The sequence below is a fragment of the Urocitellus parryii genome, chromosome 13 (assembly GCF_045843805.1).
Source record: "Urocitellus parryii isolate mUroPar1 chromosome 13, mUroPar1.hap1, whole genome shotgun sequence".
In the NCBI taxonomy this organism is placed as follows: Eukaryota; Metazoa; Chordata; class Mammalia; order Rodentia; family Sciuridae; genus Urocitellus; species Urocitellus parryii.
Window position 1 is genome coordinate 54,720,003 of NC_135543.1, and position 23,466 is coordinate 54,743,468.

Here is a 23,466-nt window from a genome sequence, read left to right on the forward strand (position 1 = left end):
TAAACAGTGTGCAAGGATTCCCTCTCCTCTACAACCTGGTCAACACTAGTTATCTTTTGTATTTTTGATAAGTCATTCTAAAAGATATAAAAGGATATCTTACTATAGTTTTGACTTGTATTTCTCTGATAAGTGATATTGTGGACCCATTCATATATTTATGGTCACCTGCATACCTTCTTTGGAAAAATCTATTCAGATCCTTTACCATTTTTTATTGCATTGTTAGTTTTTATGATATTAAATTGTGTCAGTTCCTTATACATATGGACATTAACCTCTTATCAGGTGTATGGTTTGTAATATTTCTTCCCATTCTATAGGTTGAGTCTTCACACTGTTGACTATATCCCATGCAGAAGGTGTTCAGTTTGATGTAGTTCCCCTTGCTTATTTTTGCTGCCTGTGCTTTTGTTGTCAAATACAAAAATTAATTGTTGGGACAGATACTGAGGAGATTCTCCTCTGTTATTTTCTAGTATTATGGCTTCAGATTTTGTTTTTAAGTCTTTAACCAACTTTGAGTTGATTTATGTATTTAGTGGAAGTTAAGGGTCTGGCTTCTTTCTTAACCATGTGAAAAACCTTTCATCAAAGATTTTCTATTCTGTATTGTGTCTTCTTGATGCCTCTGCCAAAAATTGGTTGATCATATGTTTGGGTTTATTCCTGGGCTCGCTGATCTGTTCTGTTGGCCTATGTGTTTGTTTTTAAGATACTGAAATACTGTTTTTATTACTTTAATTTTGTAATATAGATTGACATCAGGAAATATGATATTCCCAGTTTTGTTCATTATTTGGCTATCTGGAGTCTTGTTTTTCCACATGAATTATAGAATTTCTTTTTCTATTTCTGTGAATAATGCAATTGGAACTTTCATAGGGATTCCAATGAATCTACACAATTTGGGGTACCATGAACATTTTAGCAACAATGATTCTTCCAATCCATGAATGCAAGATGTCATTCCATTTATTTGTGTCTTCTACAATTTCTTTCATCAGTGTCATAAACTTGTAATATACAGATCTTTCAACTCCCTGGTTAAATTTATTCCTGTATAATTCTGTTTAATGGCATTCCAAATTTAATGGTTTCTTTAAATTTATTTTTGGTAGTTCATTATTAGTGTATATAAATCAAACTGATTTTTATATTCATTTTATACCCTGCAACTTCACTGGTTTCATTTATTACCTCTAGGAGTTTTGGATAAAATTGTTAGGATTTTCTATATATAAGATTATGTTGTCTACAAAAAATTTAAATTTATCCTTTCTAATTTGGATACCCTTTATTTCTTTTTATTCTCCATTCCTTGGCTAAGATTTTAAATATTACACTGAATAGAAGTGACAGCAGGAATCCTTGTCTTGTTCCTTATCTTAGATGAAAAGCTTTAGCTTTTCTGACATTGAGTATGGTCTTAGACCTGGGCTTGTCATAAATGGCTTTTTTTATGTTGAGGTCCATTGCTTCTATTTGTGATCTGTTTACAGTTCTCATCATAAAAGGGTGTTGAATATTGCCAAATGCTTTTTCTGCATCTATTAAGACAATCACCTGGCTTTTAGCCTTCATTTGGTTCAGGTAGTAAATCACATTTATTGATTTATATATGTTGAACCATTCTTGCATTCCACTTAAATATGCTGTTGTATTTTGTTTGATAGCATTTGGTTGGTAATTTTGCATCTCTGTTCATCAGGGACATTGATCTATAATTTTCTTGTCTCCTAACGTTGTCTGGCTTTGGTATCAGGTATTATTTTGGTAAAATGAGTATGAAAGTGTTGCCTCCTCTTGAATTTCTTCAATGAAGTTTAGAAAGACTGGTGTTATTTTTTACATATTGAGTAGAATTCACCTTGAAGACATCTAATCCTGAACTTATCTTCATTGGGAAATTTTTGTTTACTGATTCAATCACCTTATACATTGTCAATATTTTCAGATTTTATTATTTCTTCATCACTTTTGGTAGGTTGAATATTTCTAGAATTTTTTCCATTGTTTTCCAAGTTCTCTAATTTGTTCAAATATCACATCCTTCATAGTAGTCTCTTATAATCACTTGTACTTCTGTGGTACCAATTACAATGCCTCCTCTTTTATTCTTGTTTAATCTAGCTAAAGGTTCATCAATTTTGTTATCTTAAACAAATCTAAACTTTTTTATTTACATTAATTTTTTCTTGTCTGTCTAGTCTGCAGTTTATTTGATTCTGCTCTGGTCTTTACTATTTCCTTTCTTTTGTGGCTTTTTTGGCCTGGTTTATTCTTCTTTGTACAGTACTTTAAGGTGTAAAGTCAAGTTGTCTATTTGAAATATTTCTTTCATCCTCATGTAGATATTCTTGCTGAAAACATCTCTCTTTGCTTTGCTGCATCCAATAACTTTTGGTGTGCTGTATCTACATTTTAATTTGTGTCAAGATAGTTTATACTGCCTTTTTATAAATCTTTCTTCAACCCATTGGTTGTTAAGGAATATGTTGTTTAATTTTCACATATTTGTAAATCCTCCAAAAATCTCCTACTATTAATTTCTAGTTTTATTTCATTGTAATCAGAAAAGATATTTGAGGACTAGGCTATAGCTCAGTGGTAGAGTGCTTATGTAGCATACATGAGACGTTGGATTCAAAACCCAAGAGATCCACCATATGATCTACACTAGAGAATATTCTGTCTGAACTTGAGAAGAATGTATATTCTGCTATTGTTCGATGGAATGTTCTGCATATATCTGTCAGGTCTAGTTGGTCTACAGTGTTATTAAAGTATGGTGTTTCCTTACTGCTTTTCTGTCTGAATGTAAGTGGGGTACTTTAGTCCCCTAACAATTATTGTATTTTTGGTGATTCCATACTTCAGTTCTATTAACACATGCTTTATATAATAAAAATGTTTATATATACATATACCAACTTTCTTACCTCAACTACTTTTAGCTTTAAAAGACCACAAAACCTTCATGTGCAAAAAAGTGATCAAACATCTCAAATGAATAGAATAGAGTTCCAGCATTATGTACAAATTCTCTCTCTCTCTCTCTCTCACACATACACACACACACACACACACACACACAGACACACACACAGAGAAAAGGAAAGAAAGAAAGGTACTATGGGTAACTATGAGTAACTATGAGGAGTATGGGTAGTCCCACCATGCCATGAAATCAGAGACTGCCACTATTCTTTATGGTCCTAGTGTCCATATGTGTGAACAGTTCCCAGAACTTGAAGGGGTCCTGGTATTTACACATGCAGCACAGTTTTCATGCAGCATGGCCCCTAACTCACTCTTTTGCTGTCACCTAATGCTCAGCAATGCTGCGGTCCAGCTCAATGCGGAAGGGCAGTCCACTATGCAGGGCTTGCTGAGACATACTCTCCACTAATTGTGACTAAACATATTTTTCACCTTACTTGATGAATTCAGAACCTAGAATAAGTTATGAATTTAGAATCCTAGAATAAATTGTGACTCCACTGTGTTGTTCAATTTTCCCAGCTACCTTTGTAATATAATTCCATGGGAGGTATTACATAAAAAGATTCCTCTCCTAATGACTTTCATTGCAATAAAAAAGAATGATGATTTCAAAGAAAACGATAGAGGATGTTCTTGTCAATCTAGAAAACATAAACTGCACATTAAAGAATAAAAACTTCCATAACCATATTTCTCCTACTCTGCTTTACAATTCCTTGGAACAATAAAAGCTTTTAATGTCCAGGAGAATGGTAGAATAAAGCAGCAATAAAGAGACAGGGAATTTGGTGGGAGGCGGTCTCTTGGGGAGAGGGTCAGTGATTCAGGAGGAAAAGTGATAAGCTCTCAACAGCTGGATCCTCCTCTTAATGACTTCCAACTCTGTGGTGATTATAGAAATAACAATATACATAAAAAATTTGTGTGAAGAACTAAGTACAATTAAATTTAGAAGTATTCTAGACAATTTCCTGAGGTGAGTAAGAGATGCCCACAGAACACCCAACTATTAGGGGTTTTCTAGTGGGCCAACTCAAATACAGTGGGAGAGGGTACTGGCTGGTCAAAATAATTGTGATTTGAATCTGTAATGCCGCAGATGAGGCACTCCTAAATATGTCAGTCCTGTTAGGAGTTCATAGAGGTAGAGATATGAGCTTTGCTAAGGAAAACTTTATAGATGATTTTTAGCTTTCTATTGTGGAATGTCAAAGCATAGATGAATAATAATAATAATAATAATAATAATCATCATCATCATCATCATCATCATCATCCAAAGCCTCTTAGTTCTCAAATATGCTATCAAGGTTTTAGTTCTCTAAGTTTGTCTTTCATGGTATTCATTGGATTTTAGGTTTGTATATATTTTTAATTTCTTGGTTCCTGGATGCTTAGAATGCAGGGTGAAATGAAAAAAAAAATCATGATCTTTATACAGCTCCCTTTCACAGAACATAATATCTTAAGAAACAATGTTTCATTTATATTAAGATATTTGATTCTATGTTCATTCCTAAGAGTCATCTAAGGACACATCTACTTGCAAAATAAAACTGTCAAGTATTTCTCAGTCTTTATAAAACCATGAAATACAAATGAACAAAATGTTTTCCAAGAGGCTAATCCTGCTAAGCTCATCTTTGAAACAACACCCAGAGCTGCTTTCACCTACTTCCCATCCTCATCCTATCCCCAAGTTTGAAAAAAGTGATTTAATTTCTTAACACTGAACCCTAGTGTGTGAAGCAGCCAAAACAGCCACAGAAGGTTCTTTGTCAATGCAATTGCCACAGCACTTCCAGGCCTAGCAGCAAGGTGTGCTCTCAGAATTCGCCCTCCTACACTGTAGCCTCTGTGGGCCTTGGTCATCATCGTCACCAGAGTGGAACCACAGGACTTTGCAAGGCCTAGCACAGGGGTTAGTACACCAGATACTGAATGAGTCTTTACTCAGCTACAACAGGAACACCGAGCTGGTAAAACCCAATCTTTCCTGGAGGCATCTCTTCGGGGAGTCGGTTAATGGCTCAAATACTCAAGGTCATTACCAGATATTGTAGAGTGGTATAGGGCAAGAATATAATAATTATACTCAGTTCCCTTCCCCTCCCCTGGAAGGAGTTATAGTTTTCTAAATAAGGTTGTATCTCTCGCTGAGCTCAGGATCTCCACTGGACACATCTATGCATGACTTCCCGAAGTCTAAGGTGGGATATGAGTTGTAAGTGGGGACAACTGTCTGGCCTTCCTGTCAAACTACTGAGTTACTTTATGACTTTTAGAAGTTAGTGAATATTCTGTCCTAAATGTACACAGAGGTGTGCCTTGTTTAAACACAATCTACACTTGTCTGTAAATAGGAGGCTGCCATGGCATGTTGCATCTCAACTGTGAACAGAGACCAGCAGCAAATGAAGTCATCTAGTGAGAAGAAAATAATCTGCACAATTGTTCTCAGCTAGCACTAGGCAGCCAAAGACCAAGTTTCAGAAAAAAGTAAATGAGTTCTGCCCTCACATTTTTAAAGGTAGAGACACAGACAAAGCATTTCAGCAAGAAACATTTAAAATAGATAATATCATTAAGACTGTAAGTACATTTTGAAATGTATTATTTTTTCTTGATAAGTCTATCATGTAAATCTGTAATTAGGGACTTCTAAAATAGCTAACTTTTTTTAAACTCAATATGCTGTAATTGTCTATTAAGTCAATGAGTACTCAGGGACTCTTAAAACTGCTGATTACTTTCGTGCTGTGTTTTGGAAGAACAAGTACTAAAGATTCCTTATGAAATTCTCTTTAAAATAGAAAAAAATTAAAAATGAAATGTGATATTACCTGGCTAAGTCAATAACCTTTACTATTTCAGGGGAATGACATACATCCATCATCATATTTATTATTCCAGATCTGGATTATAAATGTATTAACTCATTTTTTAATCTAAGTAAATTTCCCTCTATGATTGGATAATATTTTTACTAATTCCACAGAGCTCCAAAAGCACAGTAGAGAGGACTTTATTAATCATTCATTTTTTAATATAGACTAAGTATTTTATCTCACTTAACAGAATAAACAATGGACCACACCATATGGTACATTTACAAGTCATTCTGTTGTTTTATGTATCTGCTGTGTAATGAACCAAAATGGATAAATAAATCTTTTATTAAGTTAGGTTCTATTATGATTGTTCATTTATGTTTAATAGTTAAATAAATTAGCCACATTCCCATTTATAATATGAATTATAAAGGCTATAGATGTTATCATTATAGTTTATGCTATTACTCTACTACACACTTTAACTTCATAACAATACTTTATTTAATTTACTTTGTAATCCAGTATTATGATTACTTCCAAATATAAATCAAACAGAAGCTAAAGAAAGAAAAATGACAAAATTATTTAGACATGGAAACTAGCTAGGAAATCTCCTTTCTCTGCCTGTCAACTTCCCATTTGTGAAAGCTTCCCGAGTCAGTGGTAGTGAGTGTTTTTGCCCATGTCTCATCAATATGGCAAGGTTACAGGTAAAAAGCCAAGGTGGCCTTTGTGGATGCTAATTTGGCATAAGTGATTGTCCATCTCTCATACAGACAGATGAAAATAGAGACATGTGTTTTTGGAAGCCAGACCCTGGAGAAAACACTGACAGACACAACACTCACTGTCCTCTAATTCATGAAGCTTAACAGTTTCATGGGGACTAATAAAAATTAAAATAATTACATATTGTGATATGCACTCTGGATATGTGGAAATGGTAAAATGGAAAAATAATGCTGGTGGCTGTTCTTTGGATAATGTGGCCAGGAAGGGTGACTCTAAAGAAGGGATATTTGACATGAATTCCAAAGAGTGAGAAAGAGTCATCGCTTAGAAGAGAATTTGTGAAAAGATCCTGGGTAAGAAAGAATAAGTGTTTAAAGAAAGGAAGGCAACAGACAAGAGGTGGTAGGCAGACCGGGGATCAAGGTGTAGATTCCTGCATTCCTGTTCTCATTTCCCTTCTTCAGGCTGGCATTGGAGTGGGCACTGATTAGAAGAGACTGGAGCAATGGCAGCTATGTGCTTCCTCTGGCATGCCCATGGGGAGGGAGCCTTCTAGTGGCAGCAGGGGGTTGACCCAGGGCCATACTGCTGTATCTGTAAAACCATCTGGGGCCCAGAGGGGACCCTGATGTTCTTATGTGCCTCAGAAGGGAGGACAGGGTCTCTGAAAGTAGAAGTGTGGGACCCAGAAGGAAGGCCACATAAAGAAGGAACTAAGGGCCACAGCAAACAACTAGGATTCCCGCGATTGGGGGAAGTATCTTGAAGCATGAATCCAGGGGATTAATCCAGGCCCAGCCACAGAGTTGTGAGCTGCTCATTATGAGGAATGACGCAAAATTTCTGCAGACACTCCAGGTATGAGGTGTCACCTATTTTTGTTTTTTGCCACCTGATTCCCCTTATGCCTTGTGTAGTACTACTTTTGCTGCAAAACAAAGGATGCCACCTCTTCCTGGAAACCCAGACTCAGCCTCACTCAAGCTGGAAGTTTTCATCAGCTGAATCGTCCTATTGAGAGAAGGGTAGCTGTAACAGAAAAGAGACTCAGCCAACCCAAGAATTACATTTTGACCAGAGCTTAACCCACCCCTGGCTCCAAAGAGTTGTGCCAATCACTGATTCCCTTACACCTGAATGATATGTTTGAAACCAATAGCTCTTAGGACTTTGTTTTATACTCTACATCTCTACATTGGTGATTCCCAAAGATAAAGAACTTTTCTAAGATGAACCAAATCACTTCTCCCCCTGTCTACTCATTTTCATACCCAATCTGAGAGAGCAGCTTTATTCCTCCCAAGTTGGAGCTACATGGTGTTTATGTCAGAAACAAGAGGCCAGCCTCATCTGATGTGATGTTTGCTGCATGGGCTGTTCCAGACTGTGCATTGCAGCATTCCCTGGAGGGCCAAGTGCCATCAGACCACTCCAAACCCTACCAGCTCTTGTCACTGCCTGTCAGCTCTTGGTCATTTCAGGGGGGGGGGGGAACACTTTATATGTATCCTGTGTATCCTGGTGTGAAAACTCTATTAGTTACCAAGTGGGTCATCCAAATATCGATGCAATTAAAAAGAAGGTCCTTTGTCTTAATTTTATCTACCTTATTAGAGGAACTGGGACCTGTCATTTTTTAAATTTTGTTTTTATTCCTACCTGAAAACATTAACAAAGCAATTCCATGTAACTGAATATCATATTGTTTAACTGTGATTTCTGAAATAGTGTTAAAAGAAGAGCTGAAGGGGCAGGGAGGGTAGAGTAACAAGTTACTGAGGGTCCACCCTGCACAAGGCCAACAGAGGACATGGATGGGGCTATCCCAGTCCATTGTATTAAGGGGCATGTTGTCTAGCAGGTTGGAGGGCAAGCAAGTGATGGCCAGAGCACACAGGGAGAAGACCATCATTTGTAACTGGCACATTCCATTCTGAACCCTTCAGCAAGCATTTTTCTAATGTGCTTTACCACCTGTGAGAGCCTCAAAGACTCCAAGGATCAAAAATGCATAATACAAAACTGCTGCCAAAGGAAGACATAGGTCTAAAAGGGATATACATTTTCACTCACTGTTTTGAGCTCCAGGCTATACTGTCTATGGAGGCATTACAGATGGTGCAATGGAGAACCAACAGAAACATAATGTCCCCGCCATTGTGAATCAGACAGTCTCTAAGATAGAGAGGGAGTGAAAGCAGAAACAAAAAGAGCATATAGCATCAGGCCAGCCTCTGAGAGCTTCCAGTGAGAACATCCAAAGCAGGTAAGTGGCTAGAAGGAGCAGCATTATTGTTTGTAGAAGGTATGATCAGAGAAGGCATCTCTGCGAGGTGTCATCTGAACAAAGCCTGAAGATGTGTGGTGCCAAAAAGCTCCAGGGAAAGGAACCCAGCAACTGTGAAGTGAAGTATGGCTGTCTAGCTGTAGAGTTTGCTCCAGGCCAGCATGGTTGGTGTGAAAGTGAGGACAAGAGGATAAGAAGCCCTGCTGGGAAAGTAGCCAGAGGCCAGTGAAGGCCCTTAAGCAGAGAGCAAGAACTTTGGAGGGAGTTCTGTAAGCACAAGAACACATAACTGTAATACCAAGAAGTAAGGTTAAAATACCGTGGTATGATAAGGATGAGAGACAATTTATTTCCCTAGGGGAATCAGACAAAGTGTGGGAGAGGAGAAACTCTAGACTGCAAAGCACTTCATCTTCTCTGCCCAAATGCTAACATAGACTATGAAAAGAGGCATAAGAAATTTCCTTTGCCTAAGTCAGAAATAAAGAAAGAAAACAACAGAGGAGAAGGCTCAGGTGAAGAATAGTTAGGACTATCTGATTTGACAACTAGAAAGTTACTGCACATGTCACAATAATTTTTGTCTCCAGTGATATATTTATGTGTTTAGATTTTTACTTAAAGAACACCAAAACTATATCTCAGTTGAATTTGGTTTATAAGGCCCATTGATCTTATGTCTGAATCAGTAATTTGAAATGTTTTGAACTGTCCTAAATATTAATCAGTATTCACTCAGTGATCAGCAAACTTTTTCTGAAGAGTACAACTTAACAAGCACCTACAGAAATAAACATACTAGCTGTAGAAGACCTAGGAATTAAAGTCACTCCTAATTTTCTGGTCCAATAAAGAGAAATGCAGGCCTGGGAAGCAAATGTGCCTGCACTCTTGGTCCTAGACTTACTCTGGATACCAGGTTGAAGAACAGCAACTGGGATTGCATTTATTCTCCCAAGACTGCATGGCCTAGAGGTGAAGTGGTGGGCACACAGATAGAGTTGGAGCAGAATGAACATTTAAACCCAAGAATCTCTAACTCCAAAGTCCATCATCTTGTTCCTCAAGCTTGTTTAATTTCTAAAGCAAGAAATACTTCATTATCCAATGGAGTATTTAATCTGTGGGCAAATAATAAAGGATATAGTAAAAGAAATGAGCTCAATTTAAAAATTTAATGAAAAATGTGACTGAGATAAGTTTCTGCTTGATGTCACCAAAAAGACTGCCAAACACAATCCAGTGAGATGATGGAGGTAGGCATGGTTTTTAAGCTAGGCTCTTTTGGTATCTAAGGACATACAGGGAATACAAAGTATGATGAAAAGATCTTAACAACTCAATAGAGCCACATCTTAATTAGTTCATTTTGATTCTAAGTGCAAACAAAGTCCCTCATGAAGGACTGTATGTTGGGTAAAACAGAAAACTGAATCCTCCCTGGTGAGGAAAGGAGAGTTACACCCTAAAGTGGAATCAAGGGTGATGTGCAGGTGAGTGCCTGTCTGTGAGAACAGCTGCTAGGAGGAAGCTGTGGTCACCTGGTCATACAAACTCCTAGTTGAATGGAAACATTCAAGTTTTCACTCTCCAGAGGTTTTTCTGTTATATTTCCAAGGACTTACATTAAATTATGGTCTTAGCCAACATTTATTGCACAACCACTTCTGTAGAAGCCAGAAGAAACAGCATGTAGTATCTTAGCTCACTTTTTACAATAAGATTAAATGGTTTTAGCAAAATGGAAATAAATAGACACTAGTTATTTAGAAAGATCTAAAATTTTAGCAAATACTAATAAAATTTGTATGAGAACCAATGAGTTCCACTTTTGCTTATGCATGGGTGACTTCCATCTCTAGAAAGACTGCCACTAGATAGGGTCAAGCATGGGCTTCTGAACCAGTTCTGGACTGTTCCATGAGGGCTTTCCAGGCAGACTCATGGTTCTGCCCACTCTTTAAATCAACATTAGCAATCTAGATTTAGTTTTTATACACAGATAAGTAGCTGTGTGATTTCATTATGTTTCATACATTTATAAACTACAGCCTCTTCAGACATAAATTGAAATGAAACAAAGCATACATAAATATATAATAAAGAATACACACATACATATGCATTTTATACAGATATGCATTTTCTCTGTTTCTAAGATATTTAATATTAGCTACAAATGTGTTGTAAAATAAGAAACACAAAGAAAAAAAAGATGAGAATGGATTAAAGAACTGCCTACCTCATATTTTCTTTTGACCATTCTTACTTTTGCATAATATCACTAATAAGCGACCTGCTATGATAACATTTGTAAAAATTAAATAAAGTAAATCGATAAAAGAGATAAAGCTTAAGCCAGGCTCTATTTCTATAAAATGATAGTAAAGTAGATATCTCTAAGATTTTTTTCTAAGTCCTAAAATTTTTGGTAGTCTTTACCATGTTTGATCAATAAAGCAATTATACTTCATGAAATAAAGTAATAAAGATGATTCTTGAGTCACACAAATTAAAAAACAGAAGGCAAAATATATCTGAAAGTTAAAATATCTGGAAATATCTTCAAAATATCTGAAAGTTAATGTTTGTCAGATGACTATCCATTCATATGCAGTAAGATATTGTGTTTTGCTTTATATATATTTACTTATAAAATGTAATTATTTTCATCTGATTAACAAGGATAATGGACATTTCTGTGAGAAGAGTTTAGTTTGAATCACATGAATAAATAAAATCAACTCTGATTTAAAGTAACACTCAGAAGTAGAAGATGATCTGATGCGATTGTCTGTACAAGTATCATCCATAAAATACAGGGTGAGTCCAGGCGCTGTGCAAAGTCATTTCCAGGGGGAAGCATGCCTGCTCTGCCTCCTCCCCACAGGCACCCCATGCCAGGTGAGGGCTGTGATCTTCTGTGAAGGAAGCTGAGGTGTGGAGGAAAGCTGTGGAAACGAGAGTTACTGACTTCAGCCTCTTAGGAGGACAGCATTCAGGGGACATAGTGAGTAAATCTGTTAAGTAAATAAAGGGTTTGAGGAGAATAATGGAGGCAGGTTAAGATACCTAGATGGGCAAAGTACATGTGAAGAAATCTAGAGCTTAGAGACTGCTGGGTGCCAGAGAAAAGTTTCAAGAATTGAGACAAAGAATTTGGAGTTTCACAGGCTGTTTTAGGAAAAAAAAAAAAAAAAAAAAACAGAAAGAGACAGAGGCTGGGGCTGTAGCTCAGCAACAGAGCACTTGCCCAGCATGCATGAGGCACTGGGTTCAATCCTCAGCACCACATAAAAAATAAATAAATAAAATAAAGGCATTCTGTCCATCTACAACTACTAAAAATATTTAAAAAAACAAACAAAAACAGGAAGAGACAGTCATGTATCCATTGCAACTGTCAAGGCCAGACCCTCAAGCTTTTTTGAGTACAAGACCAACCATTTCTACATTCCAGGTGAAGAATAATTCACTTATTGATAAATAAATGCATAATTAAATACATACATAAATAAATAACAGGAGTAGTAAGAGTACGTGTATTTTTGCTTTAGCAACAGGAGCATGGGTGATACATATTAAACCATATTATAAGTTTGCCTTAAAATCTATGAATTTGAAAATCATTTACACAAATTCTTAGGATGCATAACTGTAATCAAAGGGTTAACCAAACAATCTGCAATAGACCACATTAATAATTGTTGAGCAAAATAAAATTTATAAGAAAAAATGAAGCACAGTAAAAACAGAAAATCATGACCAAGAGAAGACAGCCAGTTATAAGTTATCTTTACCTAAATTCTAGGGATTCTAATTTCTGGAGTATAAGTACACAATATAGGAAGCTTATAATATTCCCAACAACATTTGGAAGTCAAACTTTTATAAAAAGTTTATTAAAAATTTTTGAAATAGCCAATCAGCTTGATTTTAGCTAAATTTCAATTTTGGAACCCTTCATAATTCCCAGTTTTATATAATAATGAAAATTTTTGGAATATTGTAACATTTCTTCATAGCAGACAACTTTAGTTGAGCACTTACTTATGAGCCAGGCAGTTTATGAAATGCTCATCATTACATTTATGAGACAGATCTTATTACCTTTATTTTATACAAGGGAACTGAGTCACAGAGAGACATATAAATAAACAAACAGTAAAACTGAGATTCAGATCCAAGCATTCTGACTCCAGTTTTCATGTTTTTAACCACTAGACTGTATTTCCTTGAGAATTTGCCTTTTTTGATACTTCCCAGACTTGGTTGGAAGACCTGTATACTTGCCAGCAGAGTGCAGACCAAAATCTGAGAATCATTTGAAATCATGATGAGAGCTCAAAATAATGCAAGGCATTGAGGAGGCAGAGTGGAAGTCAGAGATGGATTCTGGAGAAATTAAAGAATCAGCAGGCCTTGGTGACTGGCTGCCCATGTGGGTAGTGGAAGGGCAAAAAGAAAGTGAAGTCTCCGCATGATTTTTTAGTAAGACAAAGGAAGTTAGGGAGGAACTAGAGTAAAAAGAGAAAAATCTGGGGTGGAGATGGAGTTCAAATTTAATACTGAGACTTCAGCATTCAGGCCGAGAAGCCAGGAGAGCAGCTTGAGAAAGGAGCAGGTGGTGAGTGAGGCAGGGTGAAGAGAGCTGCCCCAATACCTGCATTGCTGGACCATCACTATTACAGCTGAAATTGTTTCTAAGACATGAGTGAGGAATAGATGTGAGGTGAGCAATGTTGGGGAGGATGGTCAATATAAAATGAGAACCATCTTTCTGGAATGCTGGGGTATGAAATCAAGAAAACAAAAATGTAGGACCAGAGAAAATTAAAAGGCCCCTTCTCAGACCTGAAATCCCCCAAGGGTGCTGATCAGTGTCTTGTCTGCCATTCTTTGTTCAGAGAGCCTCCACTTGCCAAAACATTGTCATTTCCATAAAAGCATGCATCTTACTGATGCTGTAGATTTTAAGGAGCCCAGCACAATGTGAGACTGTCAAATTAGTCAGGGATTCCTCTCATTTTGACAGAAGTTGGGGGATTCTCTCACAGATGACATGGGTGCTTCAAGGTCTAAGGTTAAAGCTCATTAGACTGGCTCAACATAAGACACCTCATTAACACACTTCAAGCCAGCTCCATCCCAAGATGTCGAGGAAGGGAAGCAGAAGGAGGGAGAGAGCAAAGCAAACCCAAGAATGGAGAACACTTGCACAAGTGTCTGGAACTAGTTATTAGTCATGTCAGCCTAATCGGATCAGAGGACTCCTTCAGACAAAAGAATAAGGGATTTGGGTTGGAAGCTCATTAGAATTTAGAGTGTTTAATTTCCTCCTTAACTTTAAGTGGCTAGAAAGGCAGAAATAAAGAATATGCCAATAAAATAGAGGTTTTAAAAACCTTTAAAATCAAAAAAGTCTGAAATTGCTGAAATCTAAAATATTTTAGGATCTTTTTCCCTAAAATTATTTGTAGTATATTCTATAAAATAAAATTAAGAAGATTGTTTAAAAAAAACAAATCTGGCTTGAACTAAAAGCAATGACCAGATGGATTTAGAGATGGTGGCTGAATTCTCCAAACTAAAATAAAGAAAATAGTTTCCTTTGGAAAACATCATCAAAATAATTTCCTTGTAAGTATTACTTTTCATTTACATAAAGCATGTCCTTTGAGGCCTGAGAATAATTAGAATTCGATGTAGCTGTAGCAATGATTAATTCACTTATCTTTATTTAGCTTTCAAATGTCTGCGATGACAGGACTTAGATGTGAGGTGAGCAATGTTGGGGAGGGCGGTCAACATAAAATGAGAACCATCTTCCTGGAATGCTGGGGTATGAAATCAAGAAAGGCTGGAATTCAAAATCACAATTCAAAACCAACAATGAAAAGCAAAATACTTACGATGTGGCACTTCCAGGGGATGTCCTGTTACATCACACCAGCCAATGGGGTGAATGTCAGGGCTGTCTGCCTCCTGCCAATAGTCATACTTATGGTCCCAACCATCAAAGTGAACCTGTTGACATGATTTTTAATAATTAATATTTTACTTAGTATTTTAGTATTCATGTATTAATACTTTTTAATATTTTTAGTTGTAGATGGATATAATACCTTTATTTTATTTATTTATTTTTCAGTGGTGCTGCGGATCAAACCCAGTACCTTACAAGTGCCAGGTACACACTTTACCACTGAGCTACAATCCCGGTACCTTCCTGTATTATTTTAAAACAAATTTCTGAAGCTGAGAATGAAATTTTATTAATTGCACCTTGCAGCTGAAACAATATTTAAAATGTGCTATCCCATAGCCTTCTGATTTAGCCAACAAATGATGTTGTAGCAATTCCTCAAAGAAATTAAAGAGGTTGGGAAGTAAAATAGTTGTCAGAGATACATTAGAATTAATAAACAAATCACATACTGCTGTTGAAGTGACACTTCCTATCCTGAGCACCTGTCCTGTCAGCCACTGGAAGCCATGTCACCATTGTAACAATAACAGTCACCAAATGGAGACCAGTGCAAGACTTATACTGATAGGAAAGGTGTGGATTAAATTATAAGGGAGCAATAATTTCCTAAGTCCTCACAAATAAGGAGAGACTCGGTGAAACAATGGAGGCAAGAGAGGAGATAAGACCTGTTACTGGGATAGATGGATTTTAACAGCTATCTACATAACTACTAAAGGACAAAATGCAAAGTGTCAGGAAATCTTCTGAGGCAGGAAATGCAGGCAGCAATCTGCTTGGTAGGGCTCTAACAAGGCTCCTTTATCATTGCTTTGTATAGATGGGCCAGACATACACACACAACTCACATGTGTACAAGCCTAAGAATAATTAAAATAGAGTCCAATTTATGAAATAAAAATCAAATTCTTCTTTAATATAACAAATACTATGTTCATCAAGTTTCATATTTGGATGGAAAAGTCCATTTTGTGTACAAATAAGAATGAAAAGACTTCATTATTATAGAACACTACTTATTCTCTTGTGTTTTCTAGTTTTAATTACCAATTAAATTAAGAATCTATTCTTTTCAATGCCAAAAGAATCCACATAATGTTTTGAAAATCATATTTTGAATTAATAAAATCATATTTTGAATAAACACTATCACTATATAAATCAATGGGAATATAAATCTATTATTCTGAACACAGGACCAAAAAAAAGCAAAACTGTATATATTGGGTCTTAATATTTTCCTGAAGATTCACCTTTCGAAGCAAGTACTTGTCAAAGTGTAGCACCTAGATCAGCAGCTTCAGCATTAGCAATGCAGATTCCTGGGCGTTACTTCAATCCTTCCAAATCAGAAACTCCACACACAGAGTGCAATGCAGGGCTGGTGAAGTTGCAGAAGCCTAGAGAACTGGATAAGGAACTACAAGAAGGGCCTTCAAAGATATGAGGGTTGTTCACAAGACCCTGGTTTGAAGGCTGCACTGCACATATAAGAAGGCACTTCTGTGTGGCCAACAAGAATAGCTGATATAGACCTGACAGTGAAATCAAGACAGTATGAATCACAATCTGCTGGGAGAAGAGAGACTAGAGTGGAAAGACCTCAGTGATATCTTGAAAATGTGACCAAAATACCCCAAAGGACTCAAATTGGAGGGAAAAAACCATGTCCTAGAGTAAGAGCTACTCTAAATCATCAAACCCTATAGAGGAGTAAAATCAAGCCTCAATAAGATTAAGAATGACTAGCAATTAACTGTCTGATGGACCAACTCTACCCTCTTTAAAAGGTAAATAAATGTCCCCACTGTATACTACTTCATTCATAATGTCCAACATACAATAAAATCATTAGACATATAAATAAGCAGGTTAATGTGAACCACAGTCAATTTTTTAAGGAAGGAATAAACAGAAACAGAGCCAGAGATGACCCACATGCTGTAAAGTAGACAAGGACTTTAAAGTTGCTTTTAAAATATGTTAAAGAACTTAAACACAAAGTTCTTAGTGAACAAATAGAGAATCTCAGCAGAGAAATGGAAACTACAAAAGAGAAACAAATGGAAATTTTAGAATTGAAAAGCAAAATGTCTGAAATTAAAAGATGCTGGATGGGTATAACATCAGATTAGAAATAGTAGCAAAATAGGTGGGTGACCATGAAGACAGACTTAGAAACCATTGACCCGAAGAACAGTTAACACATATAAGAGTTCAATAGTGAATAAAGCCTCAGGCACTTGTGAGAAAATATAAACTCTGGAAGCCAGAAATAAAGTACAGGGAAAAGATATAGCGGGAATAATTATCAAACTATCCAAACACAGAAAGAATGATGGTCACAATCTAATTTGGCCAAAACCACGAATTTATAAGTTTAAAAAGAATGGGAAAACCCAAGCATAATAAATACAAATGACATCCAAATCAGGTAAATTATAGTGAAAGATACAAATCTTAAAAGCAAACTTGGCCAACTTCATCAGGTCAGTCCAGGATTTAAATGCTAAGAAAATAGTTTTCTAAAATAATCAAAAGAAAACTTTAGATAAACCAAAACAGGAAAACAATCACCTTGATTTGCATTCCCTTTAGTTTGAAATGGGTGATTCATATGGAAACTAATACACAGAAATAAATGAAATGACAAATGTGTGGGGAAATATGCAAGGCTAACTCAGCATTCTAATTGTAATTAACTGATCCAGTACATAACAGAATAAGGAAGGAAAAAATCTAGTCATATCCCTGGATAGAAAATACTTGACAAAGTTTAATATACAATGACAAACATTCTCAGCAAACTATAAATAGAGGTGGAGTTCCCTCCGTTTGACAAAGCAAGGGCATCTATGAGAGGCTTACAGTTAATATTGAACTCAATGATATTTTTATTGAATGCTTTTCCCAAAAAATCAGCAATGAGGCAAATTTATCTTTTCTTACCATGTTTACTCAACAATGTAAAACTCAAAAGATCAAAACCTTAAGATACAATTATGAAAATGGGATAGTCAAGGATTGATCAACACACAGAAAGCATTACTCATACTAGAAAAAAATAAGTGGTGGCACATGCCTGAAATCCCAGCAGCTAGAAAGGCTAAGACAAGAAAATCCTGAGTTCAAAGCCAGGCTAGGCAACTGCAAGGCACCAAGAGACTCAGTGAGACCCTGTCTCTAAATAAAATACAAAATACGGCTGGGGATGTGGCTCAGTGGTCGAGTATCCCTGAGTTCAATACTTAGTACCAAAAAAAAACAAAAAAGAAGAAGAATAAATTAACAAATTCAGTATTTTATCAGAATCAGAAATTCCTGTTTTATTTTTAATCATCAGCTTAAAAAAAAAAGAAAAGAAAAGGCAAGCCACAGACGCTAGCAATCAATTTATTGGTAAAATGATGACTAAAAGTGCAATTGAAAGTGAGCAAAAGGTTAAATAGATGCTTCCAAATTTCACAAATGATTAAGAAAAAAAAAAACTTTAACATTCTTCTCAGAGAACATAAAAGGCAACATTTCTGCATACCCACCAAATGACTTCAGTGACTGACATTATCAGTTACTGGTGTGGCTGTGGATCTCCTAGAACACATATCAGTGGTAGAATGGGTATAAAAGTGTATAATCACCTTGGAAAATGAACAAGACAGGCCAAACCTGGAGAAGTCATGCCCATGCATTTCAGCTACTGTGCTGGACCTGTGAAACTTACTATTTTGGTTTTAGGTCTAAAACCAAAAAAAGTAAAATAATAATATCTTTCTCAAAGTTTCCCTGAGAGCAGATGCAATATATTTTATGGATTATTAATCAACATGCATTCTTATAATCATTAAGAAATATTCAGTTATCTTTTCAAGACTATACATAATTACTTATGATAATACTCCTCCTAATCCACTGGTGTGACACCCCTTTCACCTGCAAGGTTGCCTTAACTTGAAAAAACAATCTGCATCCATATGCATCCTTCTGAAAAAGACTTTCATTATTTGGGGAATTCATATTTCTGGAATAAAAATACAATTTAAAAAATTCTAACCAGATGCTCAAGTTAATAGAGGAGATTGACATCTGAAGGATATTTATTTATAAAGAGTCCTTTTGTACAGGAAAGAACCATTTTGAAAACCAAATCAAATCCAGCATCATATTTCACATATTTATGGTTTTTCACATATTTGGGATTGCATGAAGTAAATGCACAGATCTTTCTTGCTCCAGTTTTGATAAACTAGAAAACAAAAGTCAGATCACTGAATCAAACACCATTTCAAGTGCCCATCTTTAAAGACAGTAATGTTTTCTGGTGGTATTAACATCATATATGTTAGTTATCAATGAATGGAAAATGACTTGGAGATTCAAGAATTAAATTGGCATGTGAAAAACAAGGACTGATTCCTTAGTATAAATCTAAAGCTGTCAATCTGGCACTGTCTTTCTGCTTTGCCTGGTCATGACCACTGGGAGTTGTCCTTGTCTCCTTGAGGTTTGCCCCTTGGCCTCAAATCACCTCTGATGCCTGCATGGATCTCAGCACTGCAGCTCACACATGGTAAGAGCTCAAAACCCCTCATCTGAATAAGATGTGGGAGAGTAACTGTATCCTCTTGTTTGGGCATTTGGAAGATAGAACAGTTAATAATTTAGGAATGCTGGGGCAAAATGTAATTGTCACAGTTTTGTTAATCTAAGTGATTATTACTTGTTTTTGCCTGTTAAATGGTTTTTAATTTTTAATTTCCACTTTAACAGGCTTATTGAATATGTATGTTTTATTGTCAGAGTCTTTAAATCTATTGTAAATGCTATAGTGAAAAAATTATAAGCATGGTGTTAATGTATTTAGATACAACTTCTATTGTATCTGAACTCTTCCATCTTTAATTTAATGCATTTTCAGTTAACTAAATTGAGCCTTAACTTTCATTCTAGGAAGAAAATTTGTTTTAACATGTAATCTTGAGATCTATTACCCATAGCTGTTGGTGCTAATAAGATAATGATTCAACTTCTTTCCTGTGATGCAGGGCTGTGGGCTCTGTGAGGGATGGCACTAGGCACCACGGTAGAACCAAGGCCAGAATGCTTGTGCCCTGCCTTTATAGAACACCAACACAATTCAAGAGCGAAAGTGCAGCTATGGCAGGCGAGGTGCTTTGATTTTGTGTACACAGTTGTAATATGTATATAACATACATAGCTACAAAATGTACATAATATATAATATGTAAATCTTCTCATTTAATGTCCAGAGTAAGTTATTTTAGTATATGATGAACAGGAGAGGTTAAGAGGCTTAGCAAGATCACATGGCCACAGCAAATGGTAAAACCAGACTTAAGCTAATAGTTTTCTGAGAACATTCATACATTGTAAGGATATTTGGAGCTATTGTTGAAATCTCTTATAGCAGTTAAGTTAGATTTTTAAAAACAAAAAAGGTGTTCTCATAATACAAATAATATGATGCTAAATAATACAGGGATGCAGTCCAGAACTACTCGCCCTTTTGGGCATTTAACATAACCTTCACACTGAGCTTTGTTGCTCATGTGTCTATCCAGGCAAGGCATAGGGCAAAGGATTGTGAAGGAAAAGTATGTATCTACTCTTAAGAATTTTTATTCTTGCTTATTTTTTCATGAGGCTACTGAGAAATGCAAGGATTTAAATACATGCCCACCGTTTCCAAGTCATCAGGACTTCAACACCCTCACTCTGCCCCAGGCCACCTGCAAAGCCACCTGTCCCTGTGTTCCTTCCTCACCACTGCTTCCACTCCCTCCATAAATCATTTAAACTATTTCAATTCCCTCTCCCCTCCCTGCTAACCTCTTCCCAAACCTATTCACTCTTTCACAAATTGATTACTTCCATCTTCCTTCTAGTCCATTCCCCTAAGTATTACAGGAAAAAAAATTTTAAGCACTAAATTAGAAAATGAATAGTTTTTACTATAGTTATTCTAAACTTCTTTTTAGTTTTCAAGGCCATTTCCCAAATTCTTCATATTTCTTAGTGCAGTGGTTTTCAAAATTTAGTTAAGGAAAGTATCAACCATCTCCTCAAAACCATCAACATTTTCAAGTATCTTCATGGCAACCGAGTGGTTAATCCACGGCACTGGCTACCAAACCCACAGTTCTATTTAAAGCAATCAAGAATGACAACTTTTTTTTTTTTTAAGTCATAGCCCCCTTTTTCCCCCCATCTTTGAAAGACAACAAACCAAGAAAAACAGGTTGGAGGCCTGCTGCACAGGACACGCAATTCCAGATGTCTCCATTTGTGACAAGTGAGTCTACACAAGTTTCCATTTTTCCATTTCTATGGTTACAGTTATAACAAATACAATTAGTTTTCCCCAAAGGATGTGTTTTCCCCAGGAGATTCCCATAAGAAATGAAAATGCCAAGTTTCTAATAGAATCCCCAGGGATTTAGTTCTTATAAAGAAATCTTTAAGTATTTCATCAGAGTTAAGCACAGCAGCCACATTTGGTGATCCATGGCAACACGTCTGTTATTAACTTCTCAGGAAGAAAAACCTCCCTCATAAGCAATGTAAGGACAAATAATCTTAAAACCAGTTTATGATTATAACTAACATAAATATTTTCATAAGCTCTGCCACAGAGTTTATAAAATAGTCTGAAGCACTGGAGCAGCAAAGTGAACACTAACACCAACACTGCACCTGCCCTGTTCATTAGAGGCCGTTCCTCCACCATCATTCACTATGCTACTGCTGCTCCTTCTGCTCAGGCCACAGCTCTTGAGGTGGAAATGATTTCAATGTGCTCTCAACTTGTCCCGAGATTCTGAATTTCCTCTCTGGATCCATCTATGTGTTTATATTCCACCAACTCAAAAAGGATCTGAGCTGTTTATGACAGAAGAAGATAGGACTTCTATGAAGAATGGTGAGACATGAGGACTGTGAAAAGGAAAAACGGCTGTCATATCTAGAGGGAACACATAATTTATTGTCCAAATAGATGTTTCTGAAAGTGAAAGGGAGCATTGCTAATAATTAGACAATTCCAGCAATTGGATTCATTCCAACAATTAGATGAATTTAGGACCCTCCAGGAAAGCTAGGAGTGATGATGACTCTAGGGAGTCTACGCTCAAGATTTCTGTAAATAAACATTCAATTCCCAGTAAACCAAAGGCACAATTCCCATTATCATGTGAAAATCTATACTATGGTTAATTGAAATTTGCAAAAATTTCCCCTGACAAGAATTAATTATACATTTATATATAAAGCACTAAGATACAATGGAAAATATGATATAGCACATGGATAATGATTTATATAATTACATAATATGTCTATGGGTAATATCAGAAAAATAGAAATATACATACAAATATGCTTAGGAACAGAATGTATCTTGAGCACTCTTTCTAAAATGCTTGAAGTCATAAGTAGGTGACCTATTTTTTCTTTACAAATAGCTTACCTAATTAATTTACCAATTTTACCATCAACAAGTTCTAAATTGATAATTTCCATGAGTTTCTGATCCTTTAAGAATGTTTTTTGCCCTGAATTACATATGTCCAAGTATTTTGACTATTATTTGAGGACAGAAACTCTAACTTCTAGTCTTTGTCTCCAGGATCAGGCCAAATCTGGTGCACACTTGTTGAAGCATTTTAACTTTCTATTTGTTCAACAAATGAAGAAATTAGTGCATGTAGGAATTCAAGTATGGCCATTCAAATTAGGCAAACATTACCAAACAAATACACCAAAGGTCCCACTGAATTTTAATCCAGATCTCCCTATTCATTTATTCTATAGATCTATCTTTTGAACTACCAACATTTTTTTCAAGAAATATGATATTCTAAAATGCATGAAAGTGCCTGAAATCCTTTTAAACCACTTATTCTTCTAGTATACAAAAGTAGACACAAACTCCTCTTGGTTATAATGACTAATACACAGTGGATAAATAGGAATTTGGGTCTAACTAGAATTATGACCAAGCTGATTGAGGGAATGGATGAAGAGAAAGAAAAGTGCACATGCGAAGAGGCAAGGAGAAAAAAGAGAGCTTCACCCACATCTCACACCACAAGAACCCCACAGAAACCCCAGACACTGCAGAAGAAGCCCATGTTTAGAGTCCTGGGGATAAACATGATAAAAATGAGCTAAACTGGGTACAAGCAAATCCCTCTGCAGAAGGGAAAATGTGTGAGTGTGGGGGGGGTCCTTAGGACAATGCCTCATCATGAAATTTGTATAATTATATTTTGTGCTCTGTGTGTGAGACACTGATAACAGTAAAAACAAAGTTTTCAATATAGGTAAACTAGTTCATCTGTTGCTAGATGAGAAATACAGGGAAAGAAATAGGGTTTTGAATTTATTTGGTCTGGTTTATTTTGTTGTTCAAGGGTATATATAATGAATTCCATTTGATCATATTAAATTGAAGTTCCCACAAGAAACTCAAGTGAAAATGTCCAGTAGACAAATGAAAATTCATTCCTGGATCTCACCTGAGATGGAGAGGCACAGGTGCAGGTGTGGCAAGGGCACGCCTGCAGAGGAAGGGAGTGAGGCCTGGACAGAGAAGCACATAG

General features: G+C 36.1%; 1 protein-coding gene across 1 annotated transcript in view; it reads right to left on the minus strand.

Annotated features, from left to right (window-relative positions):
- Window positions 1–23,466, minus strand: part of L3mbtl4 (L3MBTL histone methyl-lysine binding protein 4) — a 335,303-nt gene that overhangs the window by 180,840 nt on the left and 130,997 nt on the right. The window contains exon 11 of the mRNA XM_077792340.1: window positions 14,772–14,886. Coding sequence (XP_077648466.1) covers window positions 14,772–14,886 — 115 coding nt within the window. The remainder of the gene's footprint in view (window positions 1–14,771; window positions 14,887–23,466) is intronic.